Raw genomic sequence first — 25791 nt, 5'->3', positions numbered from 1 at the left:
CTGTTGTCATTATGATTTAAAAAGAGCAAACACAATTGTTTGATAATAAATGGCTTCACCCAACCACTAACCATGAGTGAAAGAAAAGTTTTTATATTATCATTCATATTCTCTGAAAAATGACCAAAAAATCACAAATTCTGCCAGGGTATGTAAACTTATGAGCACAACTGTATGTATCTTATGTATTGAAGGTTTTTTTTATTTAATGTTACCTTTATGCCTGAAAATGGGACAAAAGCAGAGCAAGTGATGCAAATTGTTGTTAGCTATCAGACGCTGTGTTTGGCCTGAGGGGCTGCTTTAGTATGACGCAACTGTCCGTACTGCTGTAGTCATCACAGCTAACTGTCACCCAAGTGATGCTGACCACACGCCTTCTCACATAAACACTTTCTGATACACTGTTTAAAAGTGCACATGCAGATGCACACAATCCCTTCCTTCACACAACGCCTTAACCGCCTCCTCTGTGATCCTCTCCCATCTTTACTGAATCTCTCTGTGCTGCTTCCACTCCTCTGCCGCTGTGTATGATCTGATCTGAGCTGCACCAAGCTGAGCTGGCCTGAATAAAAAATAGCTAAGAAAGCCATGGCTTAGAGGAACTCCCCAAAACAGAGAAAGGGCGAGAAATGGAGAGAATGGAGAGAAAAAGCAGAATGGAGAGAAAAAGCAGCTGGGGTGGAGCCGACACAAAACCTGAAAACATTAATTAAACAAGGCATGTACAATGAAAGGGGGAGGGAAAAAGAGGGAGATAATATAAAAACAAGTCCATGTTCAGACAGATAAGGGGCAAGAAAAGGACAAGGGCAGAGCGAGACAAAATGACATAACAGGCGACAGCTGACACCAGAGCTGAGGTCACGTACAGTACAGTGGCCTTGTTAACCTGAACAGCATCCTGATTGCTCTGGCAGTGGGGGGGTGTCCCTGGGTGCGCCCTGGACTTGTTCTACCGTATGTCTTAAAAACAGAGTCTCTGTGCCACTTGGTCCCTAAATGTTGGAGACTGCTGCTTATTCCTGTGGTGTTCCTCAAGGATCTGTCTTGGGTACTATATATTTTACACTATCAACTCAGACGTACCAATTGTTATGCTGATGATATTCAAGTGTGTGTGTCTTTAAAGCCTGAAGGCATCATTGATAGAAGCATCAACTTTAGTCTATTTTATTACCAGCTAAACACATTTCTCACAGGTGCAGTAAAAAACGTACCTTGTGTCAGTTGTTTCAGCACAATTTTAGATTTTAAATCTAACAGACCAAAGAAATGGCAAAAAAAATATTACATCCAAAAAACATCATCCCAACATACCATACCATATCCACGAATGGCCACACAAATGTAGAATTACTGACCCCTATTTATTTAAGTACTCTTAATGGTTTGTTCAATCTTGCATGTTATTCTACAACTCATCTCCAGTTTCCACATGCTCTATCAAAAGCAGTCCAAAAAAGCTGATTTACATGTTATTAATTTAAAACCTGTGAATTTTTAAATCTAGTACTAAAATGTATATGCTTGTCTCCTTTCAAGTTAAGCCCAGGCGTTTCCATGTTCACATCTTCATACCATCATGCACTGTAATGTTACATGAAACCTAATGGCAGGTGGTCTTGGTGTTCATGTTGGGACTGCATAACTTCATGGGGGGGCAGTACATGAAGGAAAAAAAATAAATTCCTTGCATCTTCTTTAATTTATAGTAGAGAGGAGACCGAGTCTCAGGGTATCAAACTGTTCATTTAAACATCTTAAACTGGTTAAGACCTCATAAGGAATATGTCCAATACTGGGTTACTTTGTAAATATAAATGCAGCTTGTGTCTCTATCCTTGTATCTGACTCACTCCAGCTCAGCTGCTCCACAAACAGGAAAAGACGTGGCTGAGAGACGGAAAACGCGAAGAAAAAGAGGGTGAGAAAGTACCAATATAGACATGACAAGCTGCGCTGTCCACTCCGAACTGAGGTGGGAAAAAAAGTTACAAAAAGAGACAGAGAGAGACAGATGAGAGTAAAGAAGTGTGAGCACATGAGAGCGCCAGATGGTCCGATAGAAAAGCCAGAACTGGAAGTTTATAGAAAAAAGGCTTAATCTGGGCCATGGCATGGACTTGATCTTGTATAGCGCTTTTCTAGTCTTCTGAATACTCAAAGCACTTTTACACAGCCGGTCACACCTACACATTCACACACTGATGGTAGAGACTGCTATGAAAAGTGACCATCAAAATTGATTAATCCCATTCATACACATTCACACGGCGCAGACAAAGCAGCAGGAGCAACTTGGGGTTAAGTGTCTTGCCCAAGGACACATCAGGTATGTGGCTGCAGGAACTGGGACTCAAATCCCCGACCTTCTGGTTGAGGGATGACCTACTTCACCAACTGAGCCCCAGCCGCCCCACAATCTGTATCACTGCTGAATTACACAGAGACCTCCATGAGCACTTGGATAGAGTTACTACTTTGAAAGGCCAGAGTGCTGCCAAAGTTTAAGTACAGTCCATCAGCTTTAATGTGGATGTGTTTTCATCACGACAGGATGAACGCAGTGAGAACTAAAACCCTCTTAGTGCATGTTCTCCCACTGTACGGATGCCTAATGTATTTGGATAGATTGAAATTAGGTTTACATTCAGAAGTAGGCAACTTCTTCAGCAGGGCTAAATGTTAATATACACTGACAGTGTGAGAAAAAAAAAATTAAATCACAGGCAACCGAACCGCAGAGCAAGTATTGCCTCACTTTTTTGGGCTTGAATCTGTACTGCCTTATTTAACCACCAGTTTTTATCAGCTTTAACAACTGATTCCATCAATAAGAGAAAAGAAACAATACTGAAACAAGTTACATATAATAAACTGCCACAACTACATATGGTAAGTTAAAATGAAATAACAGTAACAGTAACATTTTTTTCTGATGATATTGATTTAATATGTTAATATTTTACCATTTACCATTAAATACTGTGGTCACTTTAATAAAAATCTCTATTAATAAAAAGCTGAGAAAAAGAAAGAGACAGAGGCATTGTTCTTAGCAACTCTAGGAATGTTAGCTTAATTAGCTAGCTACCTACGGCTATAAAATTTTGCCAGCTACAGCTACCATTTCAGGGGGGGCATTGACAGTTGTGGAGACAAAAGCATTAATTATATGACATGGAGACATGACAGAGACATTAATGAGACAGCCTGAGGCATCATTCTCAATCTCACCTCTTGGATGTACAGCGTTTGGTTTAATTAGCTAGCTAGCAACAGCTGCCAAAATTTGGCAGCCACTTGTCATTTCAGGGGGGTTTTGACTAGAGAGGAGGTGCAGTGTTTACTTCTATCTGATGATAATGCCCCACTGTCTCCAATATCACAAACCAGTTTGAGTGGTAAACAGCTTACAAGACTGGCCATAAAAACCCCTTTGTATCAGGCGTGCTTTAAACAAACTTTCAAACCTTATTTTCTTTTTAGCAGTAGCAACACAGATGCCATTTCCACATGGAGAGCAATACTTTGAAACAGTATAGATGAGATTTATGACTTAAAATAAACATGCTCAACTAACAAAGCAGGATTATACATGTCAACTTTTGTGATAAGTCTACGGCGTCGAATGTCTTTAGCTATTTGTCCAATTATACCAACAAACTATCTGATGCACTAAAATCATTACTGCAGTATGATTTTGTAATAATTAGGAGGAATAACCTCCCAATGTAGATGTAGACTTTCTTACTGGCAGTTTAAGAATTATGATTTTGTATTCTAAGCATGTGTGAACACTTCAAAGCAGATCCACCTGCATTGTTCTGAGGGGAACATTATACATTATGCAGTATTTTGGGTTTTCAAGAGTCACATTCACTTGCCTTACACAGCAAAGACAACAAGCATTGTACAGGGATATGGGTTCATATTCTCAGAGTTATTTCTACCTCTCCTCTCCGAAACAGAGGAGACTCTGAGTCGGTGGCTTGTAATTGTTGTTCTTGTTCTTGATGTTGTTTATGATTAATTAATGAGCTTGCGGATCAAAAGGGAGAATCCCTGATCCCGCTGGAAGTTTCGACCCATATCTCATCTCTATCCTCCAAAAGCACTTTTCTTCTATTTATCACTACAACACTGCCTATATTAAAATGCACCATGGGAAAACAAAACAAAACAAGAAAAGAGATCGGCTGTTACTGCAAAGTCACATGCTAACTCAAGTAGTTAGAGTCTGTTTGTTTATAAGATATGAGTCAGACTGCTGCTGAACATTTTAGATTAGGACGAGTTAGTTCATAGAACGCTGTATAATGTAATGAGGCCTACTTTAAGACACGCAAGCTGTTCGCTTCATCTGCATTATGTAAGACATTTAGAGTTCCATTACAATGACTGACCACAGCAAGCTGCATCTGCACGGGTTTGAAAGGATTATTCTACAACTCTTGCTCTGACTCACCAATGTGAGTTGTACTCTCGGGTAGGATGGCCTGCTCTAGAGACCCGTAGGCTCATACACTAGTGCACCTTTATATATGAGGCAATTTTCAGTCTGCTCCCACACTACCTATGTTTTTAAATCACACAGAAACTGGACAGCATTCCTTGTATTCTCAGGCTCTCTGTCCCAAACAGAAATTGGGAAAATGGCTTTTGGGTATTCTGCACCCTCAGCCTGGAATCTGTTGCCGAATGACTTGAAACTCAAGGAGCTGGTGTCCTTAAATGTTTTTAAATCTAGAATGAAAGACCTCGAAGCAGATTCTATTGGATGTCAATGTTTTTAGCTCGACTGCTTGAACGCCTGACTCACAGATTTGACTCAAAGATGGTTCTCTTTAAATGGAAATATGAGTGTTTTTTAATTGTACTTTGTCTCTCTGTCTGTAGCTTTGTGTTTTTGCTGTTGACCTTCTTGGCCAGGTCTCCCTTGGAATTGGGGTTCTAAATCTCAATTGGACAAACCTGGTTAAATAAAGGTTTAAAAAAAACCTGCTGCTGAGATTCCTGCATTTAAGAAACCCACCTTTCAGTCTGCGTTAAAGATTAGACATTCACGCATCATTTTGTTGTCAAGCCAAATGTAGAGAGTATGAAAAGGTCTGGACTATAATATGATATCTTCAGGCCATTCTGTTTGATCTCTGAATCTCATTAGCTGGACGATCCATTGTGAGACATCGACTTGTTTAATTCAAAGGATAATGGCAGTCATTGATGAAAGTGATACACTCCTTCATTCATCTTAAGAGCCTGGACATTTTTAATAACCAAAATCAAAGTTGAAAAAACCCACTCTATGTAGGTGTTATTAATCACACACACACACAAAGTCAGCTCATCTGCTTTATCAGGACGGTGTGAGAACTCTTAGATCAGCTGTGATGGACTGTGATCAAACAAGCCAACAACTGTCATCAGATTATGACTCACAGTTGTTTCATGCTGATTGGTACAAGCTTGTACAAGAACATGACGTGGTATGCAACTTAACGCCCACTAAAGCTTTCTCATTGTTAGTGAGATGAAGAACTGCTGCAGATAAAAACAAACAGCACTGAGGAGATCAATAAGCAGAGTTTAATTTACTTTCCTGAGGAACACCACATATGATCTCATAATGCACTCTAAATTCGATGCGGACTGTGATGGGTATGATGTCAAGATGGAAAGTAAGGCTTGAGAAAGCCCCTTTGCAATGACATGTCCAGTTGAATGAATGAATGAATGAATCCTTTATTGCCCCTAGGATAATTTGCCTTGCACAGAGAGCATAAAAAACACAACATAAGTGACCAAAAACTAGAAGCCCTACAGGACAACACATGGGCGGCTGTGGCTCCGTTAGTAGAGTCGGTCGCCCATCAACCCCTTTTGATCCCCAGTGCCTGCAGCCACATGTCTGATGTGTCCTTGGGCAAGGCACTTGGTCACTTCTGTTGGCCCCTTTACATAGCGACCAGTGCCATCAGTGTTTGAACGGGTGTGAATGGGTAGGTGTGATCTGCGGTATGTACCCCTACATGGCCATTTTGCACACCCTTGGTTTGCCAAGCAAATTGCGAATCAACAGTTGTAGCGCTGATGGAAGCGGGCAAGATAACTGGTTCTGATATAACTGATTCAAAGCAAAGGGCCGAGGATGGACCCAAACCCAAGGCCGCTGCCACGAGGACCACAGCCTCCACACATTGGGCACATGACATAACTGGTGCCCCAGTTTCAGTGTCTTTCTAAATCAGCTCTCAGACTATGACAAGTGTAAGACATGGACAACAACGATACAACACCTGAACATCATTCTATTACAAAAAGAGATGAAGAAAACAACATGCTAAAGTAAAAAAAATAATGCTAAATCCACGCAGTTTGAGCTTAAAAAGTGAACAGTTAAAACCACAGGTGACTGTGAATGATTTGAGGCCAACAGGTCAAGAGAGGAGGTTCAGACATCAGCAGCTTGTGAGCACTGAAGAAGTGTTACATCACTACCTGCCCACCTCTCCTTATCCCACCAGCCTCACAAATCAATGTCAGGCAGTTGTTGCTGCTTCTCAGAAAGCTCAGCGGACATTTAAACTACTTTATGTAATTTGTTTTTGTTACTCACTAACAATAAAAAAAAAGCAACTAGCAATAAAGCTGAAAATTAAAATGATTATGCTTGTATCCCCTCAAGTTATTCTTTCAATTTCTCCCTCCGTTGTCTTCTTCTTCTCTGCACCACTCTGTGTTTCACTTGTTTTATTTGCTCATTATTTTATTGTCCTCTTCATTTCAGGCACTGATCCATTGGGATGTGTTCCGAGTCTGACGTCTTTTTAAACCCACTTAGAACTGACGCAGGTTGATACGTTACAAACTCTCTCATACACTCTCTCAAGCCTGAAAAACATGTGAGAATGTGACGAGGAGACGGAGTCCCCGGAGTCACCAGAGGGTGAAAAATGAAACAACCTCCTTCCTGAAATCACTTCTGTAAATACGTTTTGTAAACTTTGGGTTTAAGGTTGAATAAATATCTGAAAAGCAAATGGGAAGGGACACAAGGTTCAGCTTTGTTGGTTAAATTATTAAGGATGCATACTGCACCATTTAATGATTCACACAACAAATAATATTAGCTTTCATTAGCCAACTGTCTGCTCATCACCAAACAGCAAACAAACAAATAAAGCAAGCTTAACTAACCTCTGAATACATTGTAGGCATTTATACTGGTAAGCAGTTAGAAGCTGCTAGATATCAGAGAAATATCTAGATATCAAGTTTGAGATTCAGACTCGAGTCACACTCAAAATTGTATGTCTGGAACATTCTCATTACAAGCTGAATGTCCTTCCCTCCCATGATGCAGAACCCCCCGCGTCATGTGGCGATTCCCCAGGTTGCCATATTCAGGAGTACTGCCTCAAACTCAGAATGTTTTGAAAAACCTTACAGCATATATGACATTAAAAACAGCACACGCTTTGAAAATACCCACAGAAATGCTACAAAGTCACAGCCAGTCCTACACTCAGTCTTTGTTTCTCGCTGAGCTTCATAGTTAAGCCGACCATCTTCACAACAGGCACCACCAGTTCCACCAGTTGTGGAAAAAAAACTCTGCAGGTGACCAGAGAGAGAGAGAGAGAGAGAGAGAGAGAGAGAGAGAGAGAGAGAGAGAGAGAGAGAGAGAGATGTCCACTGTAAAGTCTATTTTAATGCATATCTTTCAGTGTATGTTATTCTAAACCTCAAATAATGTTCTCCGGTTCGTTATGTGGAGCTGCTCGCTGCTGATGTGATTCTGCTTTTCTTGGTTTGGCTGTGCCTTAATCTCCCCACAGGAGGCTCACGTGTTGTGATAACAAAGATGAAGTGAAACTTTTTAAAACGGGAGTTTTGTTTTGTTGCACGGAGCCCCCGAAGGCTTAGTTTGGAAAAAATAAAAAGCTTTTCTCCCTTTCCCCCCCCCCCTCTACTGTATCCATCCATCCATCTATTCAATCACTGTATCCATCTATCCACTGTATCCATCCATCTATATCCATCCATCTATCCACTGTATCTCTCTATCTATGTCCATCCATCTATATCCATCCATCTATCCACTGTATCCATCATCCATCCATCTATCCACTGTATCCATCCATCTATCCACTGTATCCATCATCCATCCATCTATCCACTGTATCCATCATCCATCCATCTATCCACTGTATCCATCATCCATCCATCTATCCACTGTATCCATCCATCTATCCACTGTATCCATCATCCATCCATCTATCCACTGTATCCATCCATCTATCCACTGTATCCATCATCCATCCATCTATCCACTGTATCCATCCATCTATCCACTGTATACATCATCCATCCATCTATCCACTGTATCCATCCATCTATCCACTGTATCCATCCATCCATCTATGCACTGTATCCATCCATCTATCCACTGTGTCCATCATCCATCCATCTATCCACTGTGTCCATCATCCATCCATCTATCCACTGTATCCATCATCCATCCATCTATCCACTGTATCCATCATCCATCCATCTATCCACTGTATCCATCCATCTATCCACTGTGTCCATCATCCATCCATCTATCCACTGTGTCCATCATCCATCCATCTATCCACTGTATCCATCATCCATCCATCTATCCACTGTATCCATCCATCTATCCACTGTATCCATCCATCCATCTATGCACTGTATCCATCCATCCATCTATCCACTGTATCCATCATCCATCCATCTATCCACTGTATCCATCCATCGCATCCATCCATCTATCCACTGTATCCATCCATCCATCTATGCACTGTATCCATCCATCCATCCATCTATCCACTGTATCCATCCATCCATCCATCTATCCACTGTATCCATCCATCCATCCATCCACTGTATCCATCCATCCATCTATGCACTGTATCCATCCATCCATCCATCTATGCACTGTATCCATCCATCCATCCATCTATCCACTGTATCCATCCATCCATCTATCCATCTATCCACTGTATCCATCCATCCATCCACCGTATCTATCATCCATCCATCTATCCACTGTATCTATCCATCTATCCACTGTATCCATCATCCATCCATCTATCCACTGTATCTATCCATCTATCCACTGTATCCATCATCCATCCATCTATCCACTGTATCTATCCATCTATCCACTGTATCCATCATCCATCCATCTATCCACTGTATCTATCTATCTATCCACTGTATCCATCATCCATCCATCTATCCACTGTATCTATCCATCTATCCACTGTATCCATCATCCATCCACCTAGCCACTGTATCTATCCATCCATTTATCCACTGTATCCATCATCCATCATCCATCATCTATCCACTGTATCCATCATCCATCCATCTATCCACTGTATCTATCCATCTATCCACTGTATCCATCATCCATCCATCTATCCACTGTATCTATCCATCCATCTATCCACTGTATCCATCCATCCATCTATCCACTGTATCCATCCATCCATCTATCCACTGTATCATCCATCTATATCCATCCATCTATCCACTGTATCCATCCATCCATCTATCCACTGAATCCATCCATCCATCCATCTATCCACTGTATCCATCCATCTATCCACTGTATCCATCCATCCATCTATCCACTGTATCCATCCATCCATCCATCTATCCACTGTATTCTTCCATCTATCCACTTTATCCATCAATCCATCCATCTATCCACTGTATCCATCCATCCATCTATCCACTGTATCCATCCATCCATCTATCCTTCCATCTATCCACTTTATCCATCAATCCACTGTGTCCATCCATCCATCCATCCACTGTATCCATCTATTCACTGTAGTGCTGTCACACAAAACAACTTTGAACAAATGTAGAATTTGGCACTTAAAGTTTGGACACATGGAAATATGTTTCCCTACTGTTAAACCCTAACTAAGCTTATAGAAATTGAGACATTGTATTTCTCCTGCACAGTATCAGGCCGAGCGGGACATATGAACAGCAGAGGATGGGTTACAAAAGAGAATAAAGAGCCTTGAGGTTTGGCTCAAACACAAACAAAGTCCAAGTCAATACAACACATTAGCATCATTAAACCAAACTAGGTCACTAACTCCGGCCCGTTTCCCAGGTTAATGAATGCCGGTCTCTGTCCAATATTTATTTGTGTCTGGCAGGCCAGCATAAATCCAAGAGGATTCGATGTGACATTTTGAAAAATCAATAACCTGCTGGGTCACAGTTTGTCTCAGTGGCTGCAGTGACTGCTGAATCAGTATGTTGACAGCTGCTCATGTAAATGGCACTTTTTCTGAATCCTGACATCAGTATGTGTTTGTGTGCATTCCTTCAGGGTCAGCAGAAAGAAAAATAGACAGAACTAACACTCACTGCATAATTTTTTTTATATTTCTGGTGTCCCTCTTCAGCCTAATATAATCTTACACATCTTTTCCACAGTTCAGCAGAATAAAAGGCGACTATTTAAAAAAGCCGTTTTTACAGCAGAAATGAACATGTTTACAAGTTATTGTCCTCATGGGCACAGACTGTAAGCGGGGTGATTATTTTTTTTATAATGCATCCGTTTTGATTTTATAAACAATACGTGTTTTCCATAGTTAGGTGCTTAGCTGATTTGATTGACAGGTGGGCGTGATGTAAGGGTTTGCCATAAGGCTTAAAACCAGCCTCAGCTCCAGCTACTTAGATTGACTGAAAGTTAAGGTGAAACAGGATTTCCAGCATGGCATCTTCCACCTCAACAGATGGATGACATCACTTGGACTTCATCCATTCATATTTACAGTCAATGAAATCTTGGTGATGTGAATAGGCATTATCGGTGTAATTAGATTAATTAGATTATTAGATAATGTCATAAAAGTAATTATTTAATAATATATTACATTATATACTATTAGACAATTAATACAAATGAATACCTATTATTCATATTATATATTTGAGTTAAAAGGGGCGAAGGATTAGATACATTTAAACGTCTTCCTACTCCTTTTCGGGCATGTAATGTGTTGATATTTTATTTGTCTTCAACATATTTTTAATTACAGCATTTCTTTGTTTGTTTGTTTGTTTATGTTTTTTACATGTTGGAAATAAAATAAATCAAACCAAATCTCTGTTAATTTGAGAATGTTTACCATCAGACTGTCAACCATGGACCAAGAAACAATATAATTTTCTTAATGGTCTTCTTTAACATAGCCATAGCAGCCCGGCTGGCCTGGGTCCAGCAGGCAGCCTGTGGGGCTTTTGTGTCCCACACTGGTCCTCCAGGCTCGCTGAGAACACCAGGTGGAGACTGACAGCCAAGCCAAATGGACAAATAAATAAGTAAACACCATTATAAATGCACCACACATACATGTGCATAAAGAAGTGGGAATGTAGTTTGGCTAAACACAGGCAGAATTATTTCTTATTAAAGAAATATAACACCATGATTAATTATTCATGTGGACGACCCCCCTCACTACACCACAGCACACATTACAATACTCAGATGTTCTGTGTTGTCTTGTAGTTTCTCATTGTTCCTGACTCCCATCATACCACCATGCAGATGGTTACATTAAGTCTGCTGTCCCGTTGTTACAGATATTCACCATGCACTGCAATCTGTATCTTTGAGAAGCTTCTGAGCAGGGATTAGCTCTCTGCGCTGTGTAGAATTTTAAATCAATGCAGCTGCAAAAAGAATAATTCTCTGATTTGTTAAACTGAGCAGTTTGATCAGAAGTTTCCTTCCCCCCCTGCAAACACAGGTTAGCATTCTTTGTTTATCCTGAATTGTTAATGAACGATTAAAGTATTTTTAAATGCCCTGAGGGCCCCAGTAAGATCAATTCATACATGAAATAACTAATATAAGTGAATTGACTTTCAGCGAGTGATTATTGGCTGCTACACTGCTCGCTGATGTGTGTGGCAGCAGCTCTGACTTGAACTCCTTGTCTACAGCAAACACAGCTAATGCTGTTTGAGGTTCTGGCACCAGCAGATGATACAAAGAGGGAAATACAGATGGAAAGATCATGTTTATCCTCTTCACTAAAATGAACAGGAAATAACTTTTGACTGAAGGAGTCGACTTTGGAGCAAGGAGAAAGTTTATAAGACGTTTGATACAGCTCTACAGTATTCATGGCGTTTGGCAAAAATAGTTGAAACTATTAGGACTTTTTATGAACAGTTTATCTTGTTTGTTTAATCCGTACACAAACTGGAAGGAAATACTCAAAGTTTGTGGTTCGATGTCATCAAAAAACAAAAAAACAGACGCAGATTCATGATGATGGGCATAGCGAGGAATCATGAAATAATCATCCCATGGTTGATAGAACCTTCACTTTCAATAAAAATCAATCAAGATTTTATGTTAGAGACCCTGCTGGTTGCTATTTTTGTTTTTTGTGCAGTCTGCCAGAACTTTCACCAGAACTCCACCTGGAGTGCAGAGACAAAGGCATTCCCGCGTTCACTTTAAAGATTCACTTGTGACAGCGCAAGATGATACGATGTATATGTGTTATAGAGCCGTATAAACAAAACACAAACTAGGTCATTGTTCTGAACTGTCAAAACGGAGTGTTTTATTATTTGGGTCAGCCCTATGTTCCCACAGGGTAGGGTTAGGGAAAGGGTAAGTTACAAATTCATGAAAAAGGAAATGTGAGAACATAGGGCCTAATTTTGAAAAAAATCTTAGAAATGTGGGAACATAGGCACGCTCCTGTTTTATTCTGAAAATCAACCGGACGTTTAAATGTTGTTTCGGTGTCTGACTTTCCGTCCCGCTCTATCTTTTCTGTGCTAAATTGATGCTCCGGCATCCAACAAAAATAGAAGCCTTGCTAATCTGCTGCGGAGGGCTCCAGACTGCCGGAGCTGAGACAGAGCTGAGACAGAGCTGAGACAGAGCTGAGACAGAGCTGAGACAGAGCTGAGACAGAGCTGAGACAGAGCTGAGATGCAGCGCAGTGGAGCGGAGCCAGTGGAAGCACACACATTGAATAAAGTTAAAACCATAGACTATAAATAATAATGGACGAAGCCCGACACACTGCAGGATTTAGCATTTCCGCATTGGCTTCATTTTTTAGACAAGAGTGGAGGTTGCCGCTTAGTTAAAAATCAGCTCTGCTGGGAGCCAGCGGGGGGAGCGCAGCATTGTGTGTGTCGATATGGAGCTCCCGCTATGCTGTGCTTTCACAACGCTGAAGCGCAACAGGAATTCACCGACCGGGACACCGATATTACTCCATCGCTGGAACAATATGAATGTACAAAGACGTGATGACGCTTGAGTTTAGTTAGAAGTCTGAAAAGGGCTAAAGAGAGGCTACTCGCTAATTCAGCCAGACTCCTTTTTTCATTTTGTTTGACTTTCCACACAACACATTACATCACTTCAATCATGCATACACAACTGATACACTGACTTCCACATCTCATAATAGCTTTTAAATTGACTAACTAACATATGGAACATATTTTTGAGAGTAACTCCTCGTCTCCTCCAGTCATCTGCTTAAAGGCTTCATGCTAAGCTACGATACTCACCTGCTCCCTCTAGCTTTCTAAATCAAAAAAGCCCCCCCCCCCCCCAAAAAAAGTGATTCCCAAAATATGAAACTCATATTACAGACATTCCTTTAAAAATGTAATGCATTCTCAAACCACCGACCTCATTGAATATGTGGAACACAATGTGGTACTCTCTGAAAGAGTAACTCATACAGGGTACAACAACAAAAAAAAAAGAGCTCACCTCAATGAGTTTGCGCTCATAGCTGGAAGCGAGTTCCTCGATGTCGCCCATGGACTTGTTCTGCGGGACGGGGGCCTGTTCTTCACTCGAAGGCAACACGGACGTAACTGCAGCAGCAAGACAAAGAGAGACAGAAGCGTCTTTTATTCATCTGCATAAACACTGTGACATTTCAAAAGCACATAATTCAAGATGAAAACTAATGAAAAGACTTTCTTCTTCTCACTAAACAGAGAGACGGCTTAAATTGAACAACAGAGAAACATGACATACCAGCTACCAGAAAGGTAAGAACAATCCCTCTCTATCTTATTTAATTAATGATGCATTTAAACAGATAGGAGTCTTACAATTTAAAAAAAAATAAATTAAGTAGGAAGAGGCATTCAGGAAAACATGCATGAACACTCCATTGTATGTGCAGTATTACAAACACACAGACACATATATACAGATTTTTTCCTTCTGAGAAAACGTCTTCGCTCTCTGTCAAAATGATAAACCTCCCTCCTCTCTCCATCGTCTGTTTTACTCTGACTCTGTCCCGACAGCGCTTATTGTTTCTGTGCACTACTGTCCCTCGCTAACCAGCAAAAGTCATCTCAACAGAGCCTGAAGGGAAGCTTCCGAAGCCCATAAACATCAACTAATCAGATTCCCTCCGAGGAGAAAGGCAGAACTTAGCTGAAGTTGGAGCTCTTGTGTCGTTCAGCGAATGAGTGGTATAGGGAGGCGGGATGTTTTTCACCTCAGAAAAAGAAAATTACCGGCGATACTTCACTGCCACACCACCCAGCTAAGAAGAGAAACACAAAGCGAAGGAGAAAGCGGGATAATATAGTGCAAGTATAGAAATGCAGTTTGTCCAAAGGCTGCACAGAGCTCAAATCAAGTTGTGGTGATGGCTCTTCAGGGAGGACTTCAGGAAACTATAAAGCTGGACTCTGAGTAAAAAAAAGAATGTGCAGACAGAGAGAGGCAGGCATCGATGAAGGAGGACCGTACATGCTAGTTTGGAACAGGCAGGACTGTAGGAGTAAATAATGCTGAAGTTACCAGCAGGTACAGGTTTCAAAATAAGAGCCCAGATGGATGAAGTCATACACTAACACACAACTAAACATGTGCATTGTCAGAGTAGACTGGTGTTTCTGGTGGCCAATGGAAGCTATTTCCTTAGTTCTACTTAAACAGTAAGTAGTGAACCAGCATGGTATCAGGTTGGCTTAATACATCACTTAAAGGCAACTTGGCCCATCTAGTAAAAAGTGTGTGATTTAACTTTCCCATCACTTTTCCATCAGCATAATCTAACTTGTTATAAGCCATGCTGAAAAGAAACATTACCGAGCACTCAGGAAAAGACTCCTCCACACAGGACAGCCGGACATTTTCCTGAATTTCCCTTTCACACATCTCCCACAGCGAGACGTTTTTGTAGAAGCTTTATTACTGGTAAGAAGAGCCCACTGGTTCTGCACCAGTTGCAGGTAATAGATGCCATCACAACCGCCTTCACACATTGGCCTGACTTCTTGTGTGAATTCTACTCGGGGGGCTGGAAGAAACAAGTTTAGAGAAAAATACCGTCTTTTTGGAAGTTTCCAGGAGTGAGGTGCAAGTGTAAAAATTGGCTACGATTTGTGCAATGATTTGGACACCCCGGTGTACAAGTAGAGCTTTTATCCTATGTTGGATGAGTCTTGGATTGTCCCTTCAGGGATATGAAATATCCATCCATCATCTGTACTGCTTTTCCCATTTCGGGGGTGCGGGTGGCTGGAGCTGATCCCAGCTGTCATTGGGCGAGAGGCGGGGTTACACCCTGGATTGTACGAGTCAATCACAGGGCTGACACTCACATTCACTTCTACAGGTTATTTAAAGTCAAATATTAACCTAACAAGCACGTCTTTGGACTGTGGGAGGAAGCGGGGGTATCCGGAGAGAACCCAATCTCAAAGGGACAACATGCAAACTCAGAGAGACGCTGCGGTAAAAACACAAAAACATTGAAGTGTTCATTTTGCTTCTTTTGTCCGGATGATAATAAAAATTCTCCAAAGGATTCAGTTCACAACAGTACGGGATATCAAAAATTCTCTTTTCTCTCTTTTTAATAAGAGCATCTTATATTTGTAATAAGCAATCAGTTTATGAATTTATTGTTTCTGATTCATGAACCCTAAAAAGAGAAAAGTCACATATACACATGTAGGATAAACATACAGAGATACAGAAATCAGAGCAAAAAGACAAAGCAGAGCCTCAGCCTACATTCACTGAAACAGCAAGAAAGTTACCCACACACAAACACGCACACACACACACACACACACACACACACACACACACCCAAGAGTACACACACATATATACAGAGGCTGACAGAATTGCATTATCATGGCTGCTGAAAGGGCCCAGCAGCAAAGCAATCCCCAAGCTTATCTTTAGCCCGCCAATAGCTTTACTGTACACCTCAGTCAGCAGCCTAATAGCCTGGAAAACTACTGTACACACACACACACACACACACACACACACACACACACACACACACACACACACACACACACACAGAATGAAAATGTATACATACTGTAAAATATACTAAAAGAAGACGTCCACAGTGAGAGAAGGAGTCTAGAAGACATGCACAGACAATGAGAACAACAGAAAAATGTTGCAAAGAAACACCTGCCACACACACACACACACACACACACACACACACACACACACACACACACACACACACACACACACACACACACACACACACACACACACACACACACACACACACACACACACACACACACACACACACACACACACACACACACACACACACACACACACACACAAACAGGTTTGCTGACGGTTGCACTTGCCACACATATTTCCCTCAGCTCCAAATTTTTTTTGGATTTCTGTTACCCGTCACATTGACAGACTTTTAATAATTACACATACAGGAGGGAGAGCGCGAGAGAGAGAGAGAGAGAGAGAGAGAAAGAGAGAGTAAAAGAGAAAGGTGTGTGTGTGGCGAGTTACAGAAAGCATAGGCCTCATACACACAGATGTTCCTGACTCTAGGAAATTGGGCAGACAGCTGGTCTGTAATAACGGAGCTAACTGAGCAAAACTCCCTGGCAGATGTGTGTGTGCATGTGTGCGTGTCCGAGTGTGTGTGTAACATGTGGAAGACATTAGTGTAGTTGAGCTGCATATGAGCAATCAGCTGCCAGTGATACTGCTGCAGAAAAGTATCAGATGAAGTAATAAAGCAGTGTGTGTGTGTGTGTGTGTGTGTGTGTGTGTGTGTGTGTGTGTGTGTGTGTGTGTGTGTGTGTGTGTGTGTGTGTGTGTGTGTGTGTGTGTGTGTGTGTGTGTGTGTGTGTGTGTGTGTGTGTGTGTGTGTGTGTGTGTGTGTGTGTGTGTTGTGCTGTACTGTGCTATTCCCTGAAGTGTGTATCCCCTGGGTTTTCACCTGAGAGAGTGCATCTCCAGAGACGGCTCTGTAATGATCACAGTGTGCGAGATAATGAGCCAGTTTAGTGGGGAAGTCCACAGAGAGATGGACACACATACACACACACACACACACACACACACAAACTGGCCAGCGGCTACATCTCCGCACAGAGAGGATCTGTCCTAAAACTGGACCGTATTTTTGAATCGTTACATCCAAGCAGATCCAACTGGTATCAATGGGTATTAGTATTTAGTGTTTCCCATAATGTTATTGTGTTACATGTAAAAAGGATTGATTTCAATAAAATTACAGAAGACAAATTGAGTAGTTGTCGCTGGCTCAAAGTTACAGCAAAGGATGCCGACTTAACGTGATGTGTGTATATTGTTGTTGTTGTGTGTGCATGAGCCTGAGAGGGCAGTGAAATCAACATCAAGGTTCTGTTTGAAGAAATGTTAATGAACAAGTGTCAAATATTAAATATGTATAGAACCAGAGCAGCTAAAAGATATGAGGTCCCTCTTTGTCCACAGGAGGCGCTGAAATAGACACTTTCAGTTGGAATGAGATATGAATGAGATAAATATGACTATAACGGTCAGGTTGCTTTAAGTCTCACTCAAGCATTTTTTGGGGCTGTCAGCATTTACTAGTTTATCACGAAAAATGAAGGTCTGAATTCATTTTTTTCATTAATTGCATGTTTTTTTTTTGTCCCTTCAGGCGCACCGTAGATAAGCCTCTGCTGTGTCTCCCTGTAGTCACAGTGATAAAAGAACGACACTGCTGCATCTTTGAATTTCTCATTCCACCAAGTTAAATCCACCTCACGACATCAAAAATGTCACTATTGTACCGTTCCTTTGAGCCGTTATATTTTAGTTTGACACAACTCTTTGACACAAGGTGGATACTAACTTTTGACTCGTCAACTTAGCTGTGGGGTTTTTTGTTTTTTGTAAGTGAAAGGAGTAATTCATAAAGGTCTGCAAGGTCATTTTTCCATAACTGCAGGAGAAGATGCTACAGCAGCTTAGCTACAATGCGCCCAAAAGGACGAGATAGCACGCAATTTGGGGCGCGAGGACGGCCTATGGTTATGACGTGCCTCGTGTACGGAGGCTGTAGCCCGTGGGTTTAAATCCGTCATTGGTCCTTTTGCTGCATGCTATCCCTCGCTCTCTCCTCCCCAACGTTTCCTGTCTCTCTTCAGCTGTATTATTGTTGTAAAAGTAACAATAATAATTTTTTTAAAAGCATGCGATTAATGCAAATAAAATCATTTAAAGTGTTCATTTCTCACCTGATCATGATTAATGTGTTAACGCTGACAGCTTCAGAATACTTTTAACATACACTATTAAAGGTGATCAAAAGGTAATCATAATGTTTTGAAGTTGTGTTTTCACTCATCTCAGCTTCATTTAGCCATCACTGTGTTCCTTTAGAACGCTGTTAAGCAAAAGAAAGCAGGAATAGAGTACTCAAATTAGAATTGACTTGTAACCTTGCCCTTCTGTGAAAAAAAAAACCCCTTAAACATCCTCTCTGCAGTGGTAGGTTTGAGGGCTCATAATAACGCCGGAGCAACAGCAGGGCAGAGGCTGACACACTTAATGCTGCTCCGTCCATTAGCAGTGAGGAGACGTGGCGCTGCATCCACGACCTCGAGCGCACAGCGGGGCTGGAGAGCAAACAAACGTCGGTCCCTCTCCAGCTGAGGCGCTCGGCGTAGCCTGCTAAATAAAACATGCGCGTGGCTCCCTGCACAACAGCACAAAGGCGCAATCAAGAGGAGTGCTCCTCGTAACGCAACTGGCACAAACCCCGGGCTCTCGCACCCCGGTGAAAAATTGGGGCTTTTTTCTGAATCACGTCTGTTTTTTCTTATCTCCTTATGAAATCGCTCCATCCCTTCCAGCTCCAGCTTCCACTCCTTTGTTCTTTTCCGTTGTTGTGCCCTTAAACTTTCTTACATGTATTTCCCCTTCGTTGTTGTTCATGCTTCTCTTTTATGAAGTATTGACTCGGCTTCTGTTTCCCCCGACTTCCTTCCAAAACTGTGCTCCCCACCTTCCACTCGCTTATGCAACCTTCATTCTTCCCATTACCTTTGAAGTTTTCCTCCCTCATCCTCAATGTCCTTCTCCCATCTCTCCATTCATTTCTTATTTTTTCCCCCATATCCCGTATCAATCATTCATTTCCATTCAACTTGACTTGGCAGCGCGCTGTGCCGTGCTGCGCTGTAACATCAGTCCCATCCCACTAATCATGGATGTTGTGAAGGCTGGCCTCTTCCTTCCATGCATATCAATGACAACATGAATAAAAACATGTTTCACGCACACACACACACACACCGACACACAGAGTGCGCGGCATGTATGCCCGACAGGCGTCAAGAGTAAATCGGTGTTCAAGGTTCATCTGTTCGTCATTATAAAAGTACAAGATCAAAAATGGCTACGAAAGAGGAAAACAAAAAAGAAGGCAGCGTGTCTTGCGCACACACACATTGCTCCACACAAACAGGTTAATCACACACGTGCGAGAGAATTCTAGATGGGCTGGCTAGGGAGCATGCAGGCGGCTGACTGAGTTAATTAACGAGTGCTAATCAAAAGCAATCTTCCTTAATTCTCTAATCGTTCATAGTTCATTCCTCGCCTTCGCCTCCCTTCAAATAACTCGGGCCTTTTTGTGGCAGAGCATGTATGTGCATTTAGAGAGGGGGGAAAAGAGAGTTCAGCGGCTGTTTACGTAGGTCAAAACGGCACAAGGTTTCCATCAGCACACACGTGAGGAAGGAGGTGTGGAAATCACTGTTCTCCTTGCTCTCGCGGCTCCAATCAGCGAGCTTCTGTCGCCGGCCTGACTCATGCAGACGCCTGCTGATCATCAGTGGAGCACAGCTGACCTTCTGATTACACATGAGTGTATAAAAACACAGGGACAGGCTGAAGACAGTTGTGGAAAAAGCTGCTAAGTGGTTTGAGGTGGCACAAATGTTACCTGTCAGATATGACGGGCAAAGAAAGAGAAAACTATGACTTTTGGTGAGAGCTTAATAATGGACACTTGAATAGAAAAGAAACAACTGACTATATGTTCTGATAAATCTGTGTATACTAGGGGTGACCCGATATAGTCGAGTACTCGAGGATTTGTTGGTCAGAGCCTCCGTTGACTCACAGTAGAGCACAAGGATCGTTCCATTCGAGCTATTGGGGGGTAAAACTGATTTTTACATAGATTTGCCTGTTAGAAGCAGCTTATCCGGGGCGCAGGTGGCCAAGCGGTTCAGACGTGGCCCTTGTTCAGAGGCTATGGTCATCCAAGTGGGCAGCCCGGGTTCAAGTCTGACCTGCGGCTTCTTTTTCCGCATGTCCTTCCCCTCTCTCTCTCTATCCATTTCCTACTCTATCCACTGTCCTATCAAATAAAGGCAAAAGCCCAAAAATAAACCTAAAAAAAAAAGAAGAAGCAGCTTATCAATGTTTTGAGAATTGAGAAATTGAGATTGAGACTGACAATTTGAGAAATGTCAGTCATCGCCACAGCCGTGTGCAATTGGCTGTCAGGTCAGGGGGAGGCAACACCTTTCAACAAAGGTTCTCATTGGCTGTTATGAGGTGTCAAAAAAATGTCAGTGGAATAACTGTTTTTTTTTTTTTTAAGAGTTCTGTGGATCGTTGAGTATGTAATGTGTATGTTTGGATTCAATCTTTTACTGGATGTAAATCGTTGGGACTCACTTTTGGTGGAGTATTATGATCATGAGAGTTCAGTAAATCTTCAAATGGTTAGACAAAAGACGTTGTTTGTTTGTTGGTGGTCTGACCCGCAGACGCTGGGCTGTCAGTGTGTGTCTACTGTATTGGACATGTGTAATACGGTGAAAAGGTCACATTAATGTAGACCTAATCAGTGAGACATGGATTGATCAAGTCCTTTTTTAGAATAAATTGTTATTTCAAATCTAGAAGACAGATAGTTTTATTGATGTGATTAAACTCAGTGAGAATATGGATCAATGAGTGCAAAAAAAAAACTAACTAACTAACTATCAGTCATCAGTAGGCAAAATCTGACAAATCAGGTTCGACTATGTAAATCCTCAGTCAGGGACAGGCCTATTGTTTACCATTAAACAAGTTAAAGATAGAGGGAATAGACCAAGGAGCAAAACAACCTGTATAATAAATGTTTCATGTAAAAATGATTGTTGGATGTACAAAAGGTAAACAGAGTCATGTATGTAGAACAACACATCATCAACATATAAATGAACAAAAAAATGTCTTATTTCAAAACCATGGACTGTTTGTGTGTGCTCCACTTTTATTTCAAAATACCCCTTTGATCTTTTTTTATATTCTTGGTTCCATTCTTGCGTACAGAATAGCTCCAATCAGAGCAAATCATCCAGCCTCCATCACAAACCAAAATGCAGCCTGTTTCCGGCCCTGCTTCTCACTAAAAAGGTAGAGGATGTTAGAAAAGTACTTGTCGCCTGCCCAAGAATATCCTTTTTCACACCACACAGCGGGTCAAATTATGTCCCAACCCTTTGAAGAGAAACCTGAAAGCTTTTTTTTTTTTTTTCTTTCTTTAGTTTTCAGGAAATGTAGAAGCACATAAAAAACAGGGCTTGACTCAGAGTTCACACTGACCTGTTCCCCTAAAAGAATGTTTGATTAGTTTGTAAGAATCTGACATTCAATGTATGTGTGAAATAATAAATTGGCATATGTTTAAGAATAAGGAAAAACACATCTCTCTATAAAAGCCTTACATAGTAACAAGAAGTGATGACTCAGGTCTAGAGTATGAAAAGATGGCCGTGACTCATGTGGAGCATTTGTAACACAAAGAAGACATTAACAATGTTGGAGAGTCTTTATCACTGATAATCAGATTTTTGTTAATGATAACATCTGGAGAGTCCATAACACATGTTTCAGGCCTCTATCTGGCAAAATACTGATTATTGTTTAACATGTGAATAGTTCATTTACATAATACCATCACCTGTGCTTTATGGTCAATGGACTGGAGCTTGTATAATGCTTTTCTAGTCTTCTGACAACTAAAAGTGCTTTTACACCTCAGGTCACACTTAACCATTCATACCCATTCACACACTGATGGCAGAGGTTGCTATGTAAAGTGACCATCAGAAGAGTCTTGACGTTAAGTTTCTATCCCGGGGACACATCAGACACTCCGATCCAAACCGACAACCGAATCTGTTCTGCAGTAGACTTTACTGAACTGAGGGATCTTTGCCTTTCCATTGGTCATTGAAATTAGTGATGGGTTAGTGGAAGGGATTGGGCGTCAATTCCTAGGTTCCACCAGTCAGATCCCTTGACGGTCCAAATGACATCACAAGCGCATGATGTCTGCGCTCATCACAGGGAGTATTTTGGCTTCAATATTGTAAACGCAGGTAGATGGAACGTGTCCTCCATTTCGTTATACAGTCATTGGGGGACACAGAGAGCAGGCTTTTTTTTTGTTTCATTTGCTCGCAGTGTTAGTTGGTGCTGCTGTGATGCCACCAGGGGAGACTGGTTAAAACATTAAAGGTGACTGGAGATACGCTCCAGATAATTTAGTGGCAAAAGTTGTATTTCCCTAGCTTAAAGATTTTCTTAAGCTACAACACATGCTAAAAACTACCAGAGTAGAGAAGATTTACAAGGATAAAGAAGGGTCTGTAAAACTGAAAGCAAGTCTGCAAAGTGCTGAATAGTAAGCTATTACTACTGACTCATAGACAGCACTTACTCCAGAGTTCTATGTAACCACCACCTGCCTATTCATTCAGAACTGAGAGTTGAAGGGGACATATTATGAAAAATCCACTTTCACAGTGTTTTTGAACATATAATTGGGTAGCCTGAGTGACTACTGACCCACAAAATGTGAAATAAACCCATCCAGTTCTTTGTTTGTGGTCTGCATAAGTCTTACAACACAGAGAAAAATGCTCCGTTTCAAATTTGCTCTCCTTGTGACATCACAGTGGGATTCTGGTAAAAAAAAAATCCCCTCCCCTCCTCTGGTATCTCCACCCATAGACTCCACCCCCAGCCTAGAACACAACTTCTGTGCAGGTCTGTCATTTTTATTCATGCTAGTTAAAGAGTGATGTCTACTGGGAAAACTCAGGGGGAGGGGCTTATTGCATTTAAAGACACACACACCAAAACGGAGCGTTCTGAGAGAGCTGGTTTATACAGGGTCACAAACCTCCTCTGGTGCTTGATTCATGTTATATTTTGACCAAAGCACAGCACAGATGTTTCATTTAGACCACAGGGGGACTGTTTGAAAAGGTTTGAAAAGGTGTTTAATATGTCCTCTTTAAAGGTCACAAACAGATTGATATCTCATTCAGGGGTCAACAGATAATCATACAATGTGTTTTATGTTCTTGAAGAAAACATAATTATCTAATAGCTTTCACTGTAATGATCAAATTTATCCGCCATGATCGATAAAGTCCATCTGACACTCCTCTAAGGACTCAGACTATTAAATCAGATTATGGTACGAAGAGGTTGTAATGAGAGATTCTGGATATCTGCAGCAGCAACACCGGTGATCAAATGAGCGAGGTGGTTATCGGGAAGCGTGAATGATCCCAGTGAGCGTGTTACTGTGACCTGAACAGGCTGTAAACTGCTGTGTGGATTCAACACTTTGACGAGGTTATTTTACAGTTTTCTGGCTTCATTAGATGCAGTTATATGCACCTCGACAAATCTGGCTTGCATCTTTGAACATATGTTTTGACCATATGTTCTCAACTCTGTCCAAATGAAGGTTTCTAACATGCTGCTGCCAGCGCGAATGCCCCATCATAACTTATCCTGTCTGTTTTTTTTTTCCTCTCCATCGGTACAGTATATTCTTTGCTTGTAATTACTCGCATTATCTGTGATTTTCCATTCCTCTCTTCCTGTCCTCTATTCTTCGCTTCTGCAATGACCCAGTTTCCCCAGAGGGATTATTAAAGTTTCATTTTATCATCTGCTCTAATCTGAAGTGCTCAGCCTTTGTTCAGGCTTCGCACCTCTCGGCATTACATGAGCGTTCGCTGAGGTAACAGAGTGCTAGCAGCATGCAACACTGTGTGACGAGGATGTTAAGACGGGGCATTGATTGTGTAGAGGGGGTGGGATCAATACTGTCATATTATGTAGTGGACATGATTTGATTCATAAGTGTTAGAGCATATAAGGAGCTTAATCTGAAAAATTGTACTAATAAGTGGAAACAGAAATTGGATTTTTTTGTACATTTTTGTGTCATTGTCGGTCTGGGGCGTGATCAGAATTATTCAATTGGGGTGACCCACCTGCAGGGCACACACAGGGAGGGTATGAAATGGTATGCAGAGGAGGTCAGACACTTCTAAACAGGATTCATTATTTCAGTTTTATCATACTGTTGTTACACTCCTGTTCATAGGTTATATATGGAAAAAAAGATAATTTATTATATCTCCAAAAGCCTCCAATGAAAGAAAAAGTTGCAATGCAACTCAAGGTGCATGCAGGCGCTACATCAAAGCCTGATAAGTTGGTTAAAAGTTAAGTCCCAATCGGGGTGCTGGTACCCAAGTGGTTAGTGTGCACCCCATGTGCAGAGGCTGTAGTCCTCCAAGCGGGCGGGCTGGGTTCAAATCCGACCTCCAGCTCTTTTCCCGCATGTCATTCCCTACTCTCTCTCTCTCTCTTCCCGCCTTCTGACTAAATCCACTGTCCTATCTCTAAAATAAAGGCATAGAACGCCCAAAACATAAACCTTTAAAATAAAAAGTTAAGTCCCACCTCTGACCAGGGAGAGAGCCAATCATCAGCCTCAACATTCAGGTCCTGCCATTCACACATAACAGTAGTACAATGTCTTTTAGACAGGCTGTTGTAACACTGACCACTCTGTTTGATTTGGGTGAGGGTGGAGTCTAGGGGACTGTTTCTATGTAGATAGATGTATAAAATGTACACATGCCATTTTAAAAAGCTTAATACAGGACATGGAGGTGAGCAGTAAAGAAACTGTGTTCAACATGATGGAAGTGCATCATCCCGCCCTGCAGTGAATGGTCCAGACTATCACCTGCTGCCCTCGCACATCGGCTCAGCTCAACTCCACCTGTACATTTTTCAAGGGAGCTGGTGTTACAAACCTGGATGAAGTTTGGCTGAACAGATTTGGACGCTGTGATTACACCTGCACTCCACCAGGACGCTTCAGAGGAGCGTTGCATGTATCATAAAAGCAGTGACAGAATACGGGCAGTAACTGGGATGTCTTTCAGTCTCTAAATCAAATCAAAGACGTACACATCGGGCAACAAGAGAATATCTTACACATGCAGGTTGGTATAGAAATAGACCAAACAGACACAAAGACAAACTTATTCATTTCTTCCTTGCAAAATCTCATTTCACAAAAACAA

The 25791-nt window shown here is 41.5% G+C and overlaps 1 protein-coding gene across 2 annotated transcripts in view; it reads right to left on the bottom strand.

The window, feature by feature from the left end:
- The window catches only part of snx29 (sorting nexin 29), a 175518-nt gene that overhangs the window by 76535 nt on the left and 73192 nt on the right, over window positions 1-25791 (bottom strand). For both annotated transcript variants that reach the window (XM_061028823.1, XM_061028825.1), the window contains exon 15: window positions 13832-13938. In XM_061028823.1, the coding sequence (XP_060884806.1) occupies window positions 13832-13938 (107 nt within the window). The remainder of the gene's footprint in view (window positions 1-13831; window positions 13939-25791) is intronic.

Source organism: Labrus mixtus, chromosome 21, assembly GCF_963584025.1.
Source record: "Labrus mixtus chromosome 21, fLabMix1.1, whole genome shotgun sequence".
NCBI lineage: Eukaryota > Metazoa > Chordata > Actinopteri > Labriformes > Labridae > Labrus > Labrus mixtus.
Note: the sequence above shows the minus strand (reverse complement) of the source record. Positions and strands in the feature narration are given on the sequence as shown.